This window comes from Planococcus citri, chromosome 3, assembly GCF_950023065.1.
Source record: "Planococcus citri chromosome 3, ihPlaCitr1.1, whole genome shotgun sequence".
NCBI lineage: Eukaryota > Metazoa > Arthropoda > Insecta > Hemiptera > Pseudococcidae > Planococcus > Planococcus citri.
The window spans coordinates 78,066,642-78,082,198 of NC_088679.1; the positions used below are offsets into that span (position 1 = coordinate 78,066,642).

The window sequence follows — 15,557 nt, forward strand, 5'->3', positions numbered from 1 at the left end:
ATTTAGGGGGTGGGAGCGGGAAAAACGAAAAAAAATCCATCATATAGGCATGAATAAAGTAAGTACACCCCAAAGTCCCCTTCTGTTTTCAAGTATAGCAACATGCTCAATTGCTCATCATTCATCTTCAAATTTTCAGTTTGCTGACTCACTCGTCGGACACCCTGTATAAGAAAATCTTCACTTTATCCGCATATTACTATACACACCCCTTCAGGGTGTAATTCATCCTCGAAACCACAATCGAAAAAATTAATTCATCTTTTCATTTCCCTTCATTCAAAAATATAATTTCACACCAAGACGTCGACGTAAAAAACCCTACCATATTATTTCAAGGCATGAAAAAAAAAAATACAAAATACAAAAACAAACAAACAAAAGCAGTACTTGAGCATTCAAGAGCACACAGAGTGAAAATTAATACGTCATTGTGTAACACCACGTGACAATAAAATTTGACAATAAACTTGAAAAGTGAATATAGTTTAGGTAGCTGTCCACATAATACACGTAGTATACAGGCGCCACTGTTGTAGGTCGTGCAGAAGCAAAAGACACGAGTGATATCGTATGTATAAGGTATAGTAGGAAAATATATACGGATATGGCTGATCGAATTTCAAAGTATATACACATTACACATGTTCGTAGAACGAGTGAGAGAAAATAATGAAAGACATCCGAGCATGGAAAAGGGAATAAAGAAAGCAAATGAAAATAAGAAAGTAAAAAAGTCGACGTTAGCTGACGTCTGAATCGGGCTGTTTGACCCACTTAACGGTAAACGTGTTCAGCTATAAACCTCTTGCCGAATTAAGCTGAAAATGAAATAAAATCCGATACCAGGAATGTTTAAAAATAGAGGTCACAAACCGTCGCTAGTTTCGGTTTTCGCGTTTATAATCGATACGAAGTTAAAAAGCAGGCGCGTCGTTTAGTTTGCCTATGTACCAAGTTGAGGGCAGCATTCATCAAACGAGTTCGTTCATGTTTTCATTCTTAATTCTCATCGAATGTAGCTTAGATGGCGTTATTTTCGGCGAAACGAGAATAAAAGCAGCACGATTTTCAACGTGAAAATTTTTCTTTCATTTTCATGCCAGTTGTATCGTGTTGATGTCGTCCCTCGTCCGTCCGGAGTCCGATCGTCTGACGGAAATTTAATACATCACGTGTACCCTGCCTTATCTATTCCTTTGACTGTTCAATTAGGAAAATTACATTTTTGAATCGTTTCGTCGACCTTGTTCGTGTTATTTCTATTTTTTTCTTTCACTCACCCTTCCACGTAGCTATTTATTTTAAGGCAGGATATTATATTTAATGTTGCAGAGCGCAAAAAAAACCTATATTACGAGTCGACATCGTGCATGTGCTTTTGCTGCATGATTCGAGCGATTAACAAGCGTTTTTACAACGAACCACACCGCGTTATACAAAAACAGTCCAGGTGAAATGAAAACAACCATCAACGTGGAAAATAATCACTCAAAGGAACGACGACGCGACTTGTGCTTCTGCGAATCTCTTTGAGCTCGAGCTATACCTACGAGTATCTTTGCTAGAGCAAGTTTCAAATTTGTTACACTAATGATATTGTTACTAAATATACGGTTTGCAGACCCAATTAGTCTGTATGAAGTGAGAACATTGATGTGCTGAAATTTGATCGAGATCGTATAGTATATGGTAAGCTGCTGTAGGTATACTTAGGTATTGTACATGAAACACAACGTGATACCGATACCAATAGGCTATAAGGTATCTATCGTTTTTGATTTTCGACTACATACTATGGTACCCACAAATATGTAATTACGTTTAGTTTAATATCGGTTACCTTAGCAACATAATCATTGCAAAACAAAAACTATATATCTGCCCAGCAGATAAACATAATTGTTATTATGAAACACGAGCCAAAAATGATGAGAGCTGGTGTGGGAGTGTGCAAAGTAGGTAAATGAGAGAGTCGGCTGCTACTTGTAGTACAAAAGTCGTGTTTATTAGACCACCTTTGGTGAAAATTATTTCAACCTGATAAAGGAACATTTTGAACTCACTCTTTGATTTGAACGAAATCAAGCTAGATGGAAAGAGCATGTCCAAAAACCCTGCAAGCAGTGACGAGGTTCATTTTTGGATTTTTGGCAAAAATTTAAAAAAAAAATCAAGAAAAATCTGGATATAAGTTTTTTTTTTTTTTTTTTTTTGAATAAAGTGAACAAATGTGAATTATTTCTTTGATTGAACACTAGCAGAGTAACAGATCAATAACTGCCATTTTGGGGGACATCCTGGTGCCTCCAGCGGTTTTCAAATTTTCTTCAGAATTTTCAAATCGCTCTAGAAAAAGCAAAAATGAACTTTGAAACCAATAACTTTGGTGAGTGCTTATTTGGGCACCCTGTCGACCGTTTTACGTGGTTACTCTGTCATTTTTTCGAAGAGCAGACGCTAAAAATTTTTTTGTTTGCTGGAGGCTTCAAAAAGTTCAAATTTCTATTATTTTCAAGTCTGGCAATCGATGTAGACAAAACACACAATCAGACAATATCTTGTCAAAAATATATTTTTTTTTGAAAAGGAAGAGTCCCGATAAGGCCATTTTTTGGGCCCCGCACAAAGTACGAATCCGTGGTTAGTTAACCCAAAATGACCATTTTTGGGCTCCAGGGGTTCCAAAAATTGCGAATAAAAAAAGAATTTTAGGAACCACTGAGTATTATTTTCAAAAACTTTTTTAGCGAAAAATATTTGTTTGAACCCAATAAACGTTATGCGAGGTGATTTTTCTATTTTCGACCCTCGAGGGCAGAAATTGGGGGGTTTTGTTTTTTGGAAAATTTTGGAACCACCATTTTGGACCTACCCCTTTAAGCTCCGCTAAAAATCTTTTTACAGTTCATTAGTATCTGAAAGACCTACATCCTACCAAATTTTGAGCTCAATAAAATTTTGCGCTGGTACTCAGATCCAATTTCCCAATTTTTCGTAATTTCGATGTTTTGGGAACCCCTGGAAAATAAGAAACCTGCCATTTGCGCCAAACGTAACGTTTTGAAGTATATATTCAATAATCTAGATGCAAAGGTTGAATAAAGCTCCCTATACGTATATTCGTAATTTTGAACCCTTTTTTTTAGAGCCCCCCACTTTGGGCACCCTTGAAAAAGGCGTTGAAGCATATTTTTTCAAATGAATTGAAGAATTTACATTTGAAACACACCAGCAAGTGCTCGATAATTTTTCATATGAGTTTTCCTGTAACTTTCAAAATTGGGCTATTTTGGGTTAAATTCTACATAAGATTTTACTCTTCGAAAAAACGTTAAAATCACGTTTTCACGATTTCAATTAACGAAGTAAAATCTCAGAATTTGACCCAAAAAAGCTCAATTTTGAAAGTTACAGGATAAATGAAATGAAAAATTATCGAACACTTGCTAGAGTGTTTCAAATGTAAATTCTTCAAATTATTTGAAAAAATATGAGTAAATGCCTTTTTAGGGGTGTCTAAAGTGGGAGGCTCCAAAAAAAGGGTTCAAAATTACGAATATACGGGGAGCTTAATTGAACTTTTTCACCTAGATAATTGAATAGGAACCTCAACACGTTACGTTTGGCGCAAATCGCAGGTATTCATTTTTTTAGGGGTTCCCAAAATATTGAAATTTTGAAAAATTGGAAAATTGGATTTTTGAGTACCAGCGCAAAATTTTATTGAGCTCAAAATTTGGTAGGATGGAGGTCTTTCAGATACTAATGAACTGCAAAAAGCTTTTTAGCGGGGTTCAAAGGAGTAGGTTCAAAGTTGTGGTTCCAAAATTTTCAAAAAAGCAGAACCCCCAATTTTTGCCCTCGAGGGTCGAAAATAGAAAAATCACCTCGCATAACGTTTATTGGGCTCAAACAAATATTTTTCGCTAAAAAAGTTTTTGAAAATAATACTCAGTGATTCCTAAAATTCTTTTTCTATTCACAACTTTGGGGACCCCTGGAGCCCAAAAAATGGTCATTTTGGGTTAACTAACCACAGATTCGTATTTGGGACATTTATTACAACATTTTAAGAGTGTTGGAGTCGATAACTGTGCGGGGTCCAAAAAGTGGCCTTATCTGGACTCCTCCTTTGATTTTTTCACATTTTTTGAAATTTACAAATCGGTCAAAAATTCACTCTTGAAATTTGCATCTATGAAATTTCGCAGTAACCACCCAAAACGATCGACAAGGTGTCCAATAAGCAACGACCAGAGTTATGGGTGCTAAAATTCATTTTTTACTCTTCTGTAACGATCTTTAAAATTTCTAGAGTGATTCGAATACTCACTTGTATAGGTAAGGTACTCAATTTTCCACCTGTCGAGTCGATTGGTGATGGTTTCGAAACGTTCTAGGGTCTTCGGCGGATTTAAATTTCTTCATTTCTTCAAAAATAATTAAAAATTTTGGATTTGTATCGGCCCAAAAATATTTTGAAAATATGAGAATCCTAAAATCAGCTGGATTGAACCGGCTCAAAAATATTTCAAAAATATGTGCATAAATCGATCGAAAGGATGGCAAAGATGGTGAATCCGAGTTTGTGGATGCTGAATTTCATTTTCACTCCGTTTACATTGTTTTTTCAAAAACTGGAGAAACCAAAAATCCATTGGAGGCTTCAGAACGGTTCGAAACCGTCACCAGTGGTCTCGGGAGGTCAACAATAAGGTATAAACCAAATTTCAGCTTTCCAAGTGAAGTTGCTGAAATTTAAATTTTTTTCTAATTTCAGCCCAAATCAGAATAGGTGGGTAATTCTCAAAAAAAAAGGTAAAAATCGTGTACATGGCAAATTTCTCAAAGGTACTTTTAGCATGAAATTTTTTATTTATTTTTTGGTCCATTCAAGGATCATCCCCCACACATTTCACATATGGTATTGAGATCTTTAGCCCCTCCTTTCATTGGTGTACATTCAATTTTATACCCCAAATGTCCTTCGACTTGGCTGTCACACGCCATGTTTTTGAAAATGAATGTTATAAAGTGTCATGAACTTCATTTTTTTGGGGAAAAATTGACACGTTCTCATTATCATAGAACACGAAGGTCCATTATTGTGCAAATTGTAATTGCCATAAGTCCATAGGAAGCTCACATTTCACATTTGAAAACTGTCACACACTTTTTGGGCAAATTTTAGAGCAATTTTCAATTATTTTTGGTAGCTTCCCAATCCAACATTTTTTTCTGGCGAGTGGCTGCACTGGTTCACTGTCCTCATAAAAATGTTACCCCGCAATGTTATTTTCAAAACCTACACAATGGCTCGTTCTAATCGTACTTGTCTCTGAAAATATGATATTTCGCAAAATCGGTGTCCTTCGGCTTGCCTTTTCATTTACCCTGATGAACCCGCCAAAAACGATAATTGAGAAAGGGAAGTTATTCTACATGATAAGTACACATTTATTACGTGTTAAAAATCGAATAATGTCCAGTAGGTAAGGCTAGAAACGAAAAAACGTTGAGATTGTCCTTCGGCTTGTCCAGCGCCCATTTGTCCTTTCGACTTTTGGCCAAATTTCAGACAGCTGTACTTTTATCGCGCTAGTCGACACATTACACGATAATACAAACAAAATTTGACATTTTCTCCCTCCCCACACCTCACCTCTACCCCTACCAAAAAAATAAGTCCAGATTCGAACTTTGCGGCCTGAAAAACATAAATCGACATATTACACGATGATATAAGCAAAATTTGACATTTTCCCCTCCCCACGCCTCACCCTCCACCGTTACATAAAAAATAACTCCAGATTCGAATTCTACGACCTCGAAAACATATCAATTGACATATTACACATCGATGAGGGTCGAATCCTAATTATCGTCGTTTTAGGGGGCCGAGGTCCACAGTGGGGGGGGGATTGAATTGAGGCCAACACTAGAACAGGGATCTGGGACACCTATACAAATGATTCCCACTTGAAATTTTCCAAAGAAATGATTTTTATTTTTCAAAATTATGCACATCAAAATTGACCTTTTTTTTGAGAATTACCCATGTAGGTAATTCTCAAAAATTCGCCAAAAATTGAAAAACGAATTTCAGGACATGAAATTTTGGCGGATGGTATCTTTTGAGGCCCTCTTTCAATTCCTGATTCTCCGGTTTAAAAATTTTTTTGCTGAAAGTTCTGAAGAAATTTGAAAAATCGCTGGAGATTCCAAAAAAGTCATAGAGCGATTTACTTTTGAACTATCCCTCCTGGAATTCTGTAACAACTAGCAACCTAAAACAGTAGAGGGGGTACCCACTGAAAAAAATTAAAAAATCGCCAGAGGCACCAGAATAGTACAAAACTTGTAATTTGTTGATTTGTGGGAATTGAATTGAAGGATTCATTCACTTTGGTTTATTTTTCTAGGGGGAAAAAATCATATTTCGTGAGAAAATTCAAAAATCACCCTTGAAACATCTTTTTCAATTTTCTTCAATTTTCAAAAATTCACCAAAACATTCAAAAATAAACTATATCACGTGAAATTTTGGTTCCGGGGGTTTTCGGATATGCTTTTTCAATCTAGTTTGATATCGATCAAATCGGAGAGTGTGAGTTCAAAAGGGGGGGGGGGGGAGGGTGAAAAATGAAATGGATTAATTTTGCTTTCAACCAAACATCTTCGATTTCGATTCACCTGCCCTCAAACTTATTACACTATCACCATTTTGTAGCCGCTGGAGTTCGTTACAGCGCCCTTTCTAAAGCGATTTGAAATTATTGCTGGAGAAAATTTAATTCTTGCTGCAGGCTCCAGATGAATTCAAAAAAGGATTGTAATGGATTCATAGAGAGAGTTTACTTTAAAGGTGTAGACACTTTTTTAGTTATTTTCAACAAAAATAAACGATTTGGGATTTTTTTTAGAGACTTTTAAAGTTGTAAAAAAATTCTCGAATAATGCGATATAATTGTCAAACTTTTTATATGTAGTTGCTGATTACAACATCTTCTGGAATGATTTGATGAAATCGCTGAAGGATAGCCATCTTTTGCTGGAGGCTTCAAAACGGCTCCAAAATGGTTGTGATCGATTCGAAGGGGGAGATTTTGGTACACAAACCAGTTTTTAGATTTTCAACTTCTAATTTACCTTTTTTTTTCTATTGCAGAAAATTAATACATCAATGAGCCTTTCCAGTCATCTTCAAAAATTGGCCAAAAATAGAAAAATTACCATTTTACAGTGAGAAGAAATCTCAGTTCAGTAATAATTGATGGGCTTTAAAGTTTCCCTTGTGAGAGAATTTATGGAATTGACTGCAATGTTATGAATATTTCACCCCATTCTTTCTTAAATTACAAAAATTTATTTTAAAGTAGATAGACGCCTGTTTCCGGTCTTAAATTTCGGTAGCTATTTTGAAAAATGACGATAAATAATTGAAATATGTATTCAAAAACGATATTTTCTCGCCATTTTGGATATATTATTCCTGGATAATTGATTTTTCAACTTTACGGACAAATGCGTAATCTGTGTACTTAAGCCATTTTTAGCCAAAAAAAAATAAATTTTTAGAATTTTTTCAAAGAGGTTTATTTCCAGAAATTTGCTGAAAATTTTAGTTTCCTACCCCCATTTGAAAATTAAGTCGTTGTAGGAGCCCTCAAAGTGGAAAATTTTTTTTGAAAAAAATTCCTAATTTAGCGTCAAAATTCTTCTTGATAATTTCAATCAGTGCCGGTTTTAAGGGGGGGGGAATTGGGTGATAATCCCCCAGTTTTTTTGGAAAAAATTTTGATGCTATAAAGTGGGAATTTTTCAAGTATTTTGGCGCTCTTGTTTCACTGAGATGGATGCCGATTACAAACAGATGTTCATTTTTTTTCATCTTTTTTGAGAAGAAGAAGCCTTTTTTTTCTTCTCAAGCCCACATTATAGGTATATTCGTACACAATTTACTTTGAATAATACTTTGCGGGCAAATTTCAGTCACTGAGGTCCCTCCTTTTCAAAAATTAAATAAATAAATGACATATTTATTCAGTGGCGTTACCGGGGAGTGAAGGGGGCCATTGTCCTCCCTTGCGAACGAAAATTTGAAATAAAACATGCAAAAGTGAACGTTTTTTTTTGTTGTTCGGACCCATTTTTTCTAAAAATTTTCGCTCTCGATTCGCTCGAGCAGTAATTTTACCTTCATTTTCATAATACATAATTATAATCGCCACACATCACGATAGATTTCCAGAAAATGACTCCTAATTTCGATTTTTCATGCCTAAAAATCTGGTTTTGCCTCCTCCTTGAGGAAATTCTGACTACGCCACTGTATTTATTTGATTTCTGCTCTCCGAGAAGCTTAATTTTACCCCCCCCCCCCCTACCCCAAAAAATGAGACGGCAAAATTGTTTGGTTCTGACCCAATTATCCCCCTCCAAGGAAAAATCCTGGCACCGGTACTGATTTCAATCCTCAAGCAATGTTGGTACTTTGATACAAAGCCATCCAAAGTTGAAATTTTTAAATACCTACAGGAAAAAGGAGGAGTATCGATAAAGCCATTTTTTGGGCCCGGACAGTGATCGACTCGACCACTCTTAAAATGTCGTAATAAATATACCAAATACGAATCCGTGGTTAGTTGACCCAAAATGACCACTTTTTTGGGCTCCAGGGGTTCCCAAAGTTGCGAATAAAGACATAATTTTAGGAACCACTGAGAATTATTTTCAAAATCTTTTTTAGCGTAATATATCTGTTTGAACCTGATATACGTCATGCTAGATGATTTTTCTATTTTTGAGCCTCGGGGGCAGAAATTGGGGGGGGGGGTTGTGATTTTTTGAAAATTTTGGAACCACCATTTTGGACCTACTCCTTTGAGCCTCGCTAAAAAGCTTTTTACATTTAATTAGTATCTGAAAGACGTCCATCTTACCAAATTTTGAGCTCAATAAAATTTTGCGCTGGTACTCAAAAATCCAATTTTCAAATTTTTCGCAATTTCGATATTTTGGGAAGCCCTGGAAAACTAGAAACATGCGATTTGCACCAAACGTAACGTTTTAAGGTATATATTCAATAAACTCGATGAAAAAATAAAATTAGGCTCCCTGTATATTCGTAATTTTGAACCCCTTTTTTAGAACCCCCCCACTTTAGGCACCCCTAAAAAGGCGTTTATGCATATTTTTTCAAATAAATTGCAGAATTTATTTTTGAAACATGCCAGCAAGTGCTCGATAATTTTTCATATGATTTTTCCTGTAACATTCAAAATTGAGCTATTTTGGGTCAAATTCTGAGATTTAACTCTTCGAAAAAACGTGAAAATAACGTTTTCACGATTTCAACGAAGTAAAAATGTCAGAATTTGACCGCAAATAGCTCAATTTTGAAAGTTACAGGGAAAATCAAATGAAAAATTATCAAGTACTTGCTAGTGTGTTTCAAATGTTAATTCTTCAAATTATTTGCAAAAATATATATGCATAAACGCCTTTTTTAGGGGTGCCTATAAAGTGGGGAGCTCTAAAGTAAGGGTTCAAAATTACGAATATGCAAGGAGCTTAATTAAACTTTTTCATTTGGATAATTGAATATATACCTCAAAACGTTACGTTTGACGCAAATCGCATGTTTCTAGTTTTCCAGGGGTTCCCAAAATATTGAAATTGCGAAAAATTGGAAAATTGGATTTTTGAGTACCAGCGCAAAATTTTATTGAGCTCAAAATTTGGTAAGATGGACGTCTTTCAGATACTAATTAAATGTAAAAAGCTTTTTAGCGAGGCTCAAACCATTTCTGCCCCCGAGGCTCAAAAATAGAAAAATCATCTAGCATGACGTATATCAGGTTCAAACAGATATACCTATTACGCTAAAAAAGATTTTGAAAATAATTCTCAGTGGTTCCTAAAATTATTTCTTTATTCGCAACTTTGGGAACCCCTGGAGCCCAAAAAGTGGTCATTTTGGGTCAACTAACCACGGATTCGTATTTGGTATAAATTTATTACGACATTTTAAGAGTGGTCGAGTCGATTACTGTCCGGGCCCAAAAAATGGCCTTATCGATACTCCTGCTTTGTGAATATTTTCCAAAATGTATCAATTGTCTGAAAATAAAAAAATGAAACGAAAGGAATTTTTCCAAAATGTTCAATTTTTAGACCAAAATGCTTCTAAATACCTCAATTTTTGAAGAAAAAAACTACTCATCAGTTCTTTCAGAAATGCTGTTCTCCTGTGGTACCTAGACCTACTCATTTTCTAAAAATGAACAAGATATTGAAAATTTATTCATTTTCGCAAACCCTCCCTGCTTTTAAAATTTCTCTTATTTTTCTATTTTTTTCTTTTGTGGGAGGCTTTATATATACGCAGATCAACACTTTTTATATGCCAGGCTCTTGAAAGTGGAGCAATTGACTCATTGAGAGCGATTCTGTCACAAAAAATACAATTTTTGAAAAATTCATTTTATTTGATCATTTTCAACTTTGGGCAAGGCTCTGTAAAAGCCGGAGCAATATCACTGGAGGGAGCAAAGAGGAGGTTTTCCTAAAAGTAGAATCATTCCAAAAATGTCACCCATAAATTGAAAGATTTTGACGCATTTCCGCCTGATTTCATTTCATTTTATTGATTAGGTATTTCAATTTTAGGTGCTGCTACGAGTTCTGAAGTACATAGGTATGGTACAGGAGGAGCTAAACATAGCCTGAGGAATCGAAGGAGGCTTTTTCTCAAAAAGAGAGATTATTCAGCAGAGTTCTGACGCAATAATTGAGAACTTTTAGTAAAAATTGTTTCATATCGATATGTTTCATTCATTACTTTCTCATTAAATCCAACTACTCCAGTAAGTGAGGACGAGAAAATTTAAGTCTTCAAAATAATAATGGTTCAGTTCAAATCATTTTCGAAATTGAAATTTAGAAAATTCTGATAGTTTTAATAATTTATAGTAAAACACAAATATGATCAAAATTGATTGGGTTCGATAAAGTTTGAAAAAATTGGGTGAGATAAAATTGGGTCTAAGGAATATCCTTTGATCTGATCTGATCTAATCTATCAGACGTGATCAGATCTGGACAAATCTTACCAGATCGAAACTTCGATCTGACTAGAGTTGATTGGAATTGCACCTCGTCAGGTGTAAATTTAAAAGCTTTTATGTTCATTTGATTTGTTTTAAACCCCACCACACTCAAAAATTTTGAATCGAATATTTTCAATCCTTAATAACGTAATTGGAGAAATTATGAAGTTTTGACTAAGTATTCCTATAAGTATGAAGGTATTGTAAAAAAAAATTTTTGAGTAGAGCGAGTTAGAGAGCGAAGGAAAAAGGTGAACAAAAATACCTCCAGCAGTTCATTTTCATCAAATTTTCTCAAAAAATATTGAAAAATAGACGAATACGAGTAAATACAGATCTAAAATCATTTTAAATCCAACTTTTGAGTTAATATCTCTACATGAAGATGAATCTGTAGAAAGAACCAATGAATTCTCCGTGATCCCACGCCAGAGCCTCCCCTCTAACCAGATTGTTCGAAGGAAAAAGATCAAAAATTTCTCAAACACTTTCAACTCTCTTCCACTCTTTCCAAATTTTGCCACAAAATAACACCAATTCAATCCCCACATTTCAACCAGGGAAACTCGTAACTCTAAATCAACAAATGCCCATTCCATAAATAATTGAATGCAGTAAATGAAAAAGAGGGGAAAAATGAACGATTATTGCAGCTATGCGTGGTGCATACATTAAATTTCACGCGACTAAAATACGCTAGAAACCTATTAATATAACTTTAATGTGAACTGTAGGTAGGTACAGTGTACTTACGCATTGTGTTGTGAGCGAGGTTAATTAGAATAATAATCCATATATTTTTTTTTTTTTTAACTAAACGTATCATGTCATACTTACCTAAAAACAGAAAAATTAAAGTTTGATTAAATGTTTTGAAATAATGAAATATACATGAAAACAAAAGTCACTTATTTACTCGTAGTAGGTACTATAATAAAGCGAATAAACAGTTTAGCTGCAGTCTACCTACCTGCTTCCCTATTATACATAATTTTGGAAAAGTAAAAAAGGGTGGGCGTATTTAAGAGTTAAATAATATAACAGTAGGCAGGTAATTGTCTCTTTATTAGATACGATGAGACAGAATAAGATATTTTTTTTCAATATTTCATTACCGAATAATTTTCTTTTTTTCATTAATTATTCGTTACAGGATGACGAAAATTATTCAAAAAAAGAAATTAAGAAATAATTCCGGCCAAAAGTATTAAATTATTTAAATACACAAAATAATCAGCAAAAGCAGGAAAAAAAACTAATAAGTGTAGGTTCGAATTTGTATTACCGAAATTGGCCATAAATAGCTACTGTATTAGAGGAAAAAATGAGCAATGGTGACCAAAGCTTGAATATTTGATGAGTAATAGCAACATACAAATTTTGCAAATGTGCGATGAATCATTGGCGATGATAATTTGCAACCATATTGAAGCATTATATTGTGATGTGGGTGTACAATAAACTACGAATTCTCTAAAGCAATAAGATGAACAAAATTTTAGGCTCGTTTTTTTTGAAAAAAAAAAATAATAAAGACACGATACCGAGTCTGGTATCTATACTTTCCGATACCACGAGTCTTCGTAAAATTATCGATTATTTACATATGGTAACCGACTCGTCGGTAGCAAATATTAAAAATATAGGTAATTAGTCTGCGTATATTTATCAAACATTTAGTACATACTAAACCTACATAATTATAAGGCATTTCAAGAGTGATTTTTACGTTCCCCTTTTCACGTTCCATTTGAAATTCGTAACTCTGTTTGTTTTTCATTTAAATGTAAATTCGACGAAAAATTCAACATGTTTTTCATACTTACAGGTAAATATATAAAATCAGATTATATGGAAATGATAAATCGAGCACTTAATATGATAATGAGATCAAAAAATTATTATGTTTTCAAAATTATGTGCTTCGAAAAGCTGATAAGAAACGAGATATCTGCTTGAGAATTTTTTTTATTCGTTCTTTAGAATTGTGATTATTATTCCAAAAATTTAATATGAATTTTTATTATCGAGAAGTGTTGCCAAAAAAATTCCAAAAATTATAAAAGTGACTGCAAAAATATTTTTTGAGCATAAAACCCTGAAAAATCATTCTAAAGAGGACGACTACCTATTTTAATAGCAACAAATCTGAATTTTTTAGGCACTGCTCGGGCAAAAAAATTATTCAAATTTTGATTACTCATGAAAAATGTAACATCGAAGAAGGATAATATGATGATTGTGAATATTTCATCAATTTTTTCAGCTCGATTGGCAATTTTTTAAGTCAGTTTTGCGAAGCTGTGGTCCAATACGAGGCATCTCGAGTGCATTTATTTCCATTATCACAATTTTTAACACCAATTGATCACATTTATCGTCACAATTTCAGGTATCTGTGCGTGAAAACTCCAATCAGTGAATGATATGGGGAAAAATGTGGACACCGGGGAAGCAATATGAAAAGACGAAGTGCGTGCGTTGGTAAAGAAATAACAATATTGAATTGCAGAGGTGTAAAAATGATTTGAAAAAAAAAATGCAAAATAGAGAACGAAAAAAAAAATGGTTGAAATTGAAACAAGTAAAACGATACAATAAAGATATAGGTATAATTTCATAACCATCACTTGGACGTACGTTTCAGCATTGGAATCTTTATTATAAGCTCTCTGCCTTTCGATTAATCTGGAGGCTACAGTTCTACTATCATCTCCAAAACCATACAGTCCAGCCACTGCAGCCATCGAATATTTACATAATTAGCAACAGTAGCGGCGTCATGAAAAACGAATGGTACCGAATAACGGCACTCCATTACCACTGTTATGATGTCTCGCAAACTAATGTTACAGCAAAGTTAGTGGTTGCTGAAAAAACCATACTCGACGGTACACAAATTTAACAATATTAAATGCCAAAGCGCCGCCGCTGCTCGCTATTACAACCTCCTCATATATCCCTTCTACCTCGTTTTCTCCTTCGGGCTTCACTGCCGAGCGAGAATGTGTCATTCCACCTTTTTTTTTCATTTTTTGCCCGTCTCCTGCCTTTATTCATTTCCTTCCACTTTTCTTATATGTAAGTAAGTAGGTAGGTAGGGTTATAGTTAGGTACCTTTTGTAGTATACTGTGTGTATATTATGGTGTACTCGTCATCTATACCTCTTTGCCCTTTTTTTTTGCCTTTAGTAACTTTCCCTTTCTCTGTATCTGAATTATTTATGTTGGTCGAATCAAAACAGTAGCGTGATGACGTTTAACTTGACTAAAGCCAGTGCTCTTGAAAATGCTTCGACGATAATTATTCGATTCAGTTTTTCCAGCTTTTAGGCACCTATATTGTAGTACTTATTACGTTTAGTTTCGGAACTTATACCTATATACTTAATTTCAAATGGGTAAATACGGTTTAGAATAATTTAACCGAGTCGTTCGCTTTTTTAATAGGAAGCTTTTTAAATATACAAATAGGTAGGGGAAGAAAGAATAGGTACTGGGAATTTTTCGTTCGCAGGTGGACATTTTTTTTTATCAGCAGTGAATTAATCGTATTAGGATTTTTGCTACGTGTTGCTTCTTGTGAATCAATTTTTCAGTACATTTGAACTTTTTTTTAGCAGAGAATCATCTTGAAAAAATTCACCAAACATTTGAAAAAACCTGATTTTCTCTCCTACTTACGCCTTAAGTATTGGCTCACCCATTTGGAGCTTACCTTCGGACTTATGTTTTCAACATCTAGAATAATGAATCTGATTTTTTTCAGAGAGCAGAGTAGGACTGCTCACAAAATCTGTTTTGGGTTCAAACACCCAATGATTGAAACAGTGTCTGTTCCAAACGCTGGTCCTAACTTGGGTCTGAACACACCCACTCACTGAGACAGTGTCTGTCTCAAACACCCACTCATTTGAATAGAGTTTGTCTCAAACACTGCTTCTAACACGGGTCTGAACACACCAACTGATTGAAATGGTGTCTGTCTCAAACACAAGTCCTTACTTGGGTCTGACAAACACCTACTGATTTAAATATAGTGTCTGTTTCAAACACTTCCCAACTTGGATCTGAACATACTCACTGACTGAGACAGTGTCTGTCTCAAACACCCATCTCATTTGAATAGAGTTTGTCTCAAACACAGGTCCTAACTTGGGTCTGAAAACACCCACTGATTTAAATAGTGTCTGACTCAACCACTGGTGTTTTCATTTTCAATTGTGGTTGTTTCCCTATTGACAAAAATTATGCGTACAACGTGCTGAAATGCATGCTTTTTTGCATATCACACGCATGCGTGAATTTGGACTTTTTCAAAAAATTGCATGCTATTCAACCAGTGAATAGCATGCTTAAAAGTAAACCAAAAGTATGTACAAAAAGTGCGGAAATTTTAGCAGAAAAATTGCTCAAACTCACTGGCAATACTGTCTACCGATT

At 34.6% G+C, this 15,557-nt stretch overlaps 1 protein-coding gene across 11 annotated transcripts in view; it reads right to left on the reverse strand.

Moving 5' to 3' along the window:
* The window catches only part of shaker (Potassium voltage-gated channel protein Shaker), a 113,869-nt gene that overhangs the window by 59,618 nt on the left and 38,694 nt on the right, over positions 1-15,557 (reverse strand). For 2 of the 11 annotated variants that reach the window (XM_065355518.1, XM_065355517.1), the window contains exon 1: positions 13,755-13,965. The exons of the other annotated variants lie outside the window; for them this stretch is intronic. In XM_065355518.1, coding sequence (XP_065211590.1) covers positions 13,755-13,861 — 107 coding nt within the window. In that variant the 5' untranslated portion in view covers positions 13,862-13,965. Of the gene's footprint in view, positions 1-13,754; positions 13,966-15,557 lie in introns of those variants that run through there. 11 annotated transcript variants of the gene reach the window in all.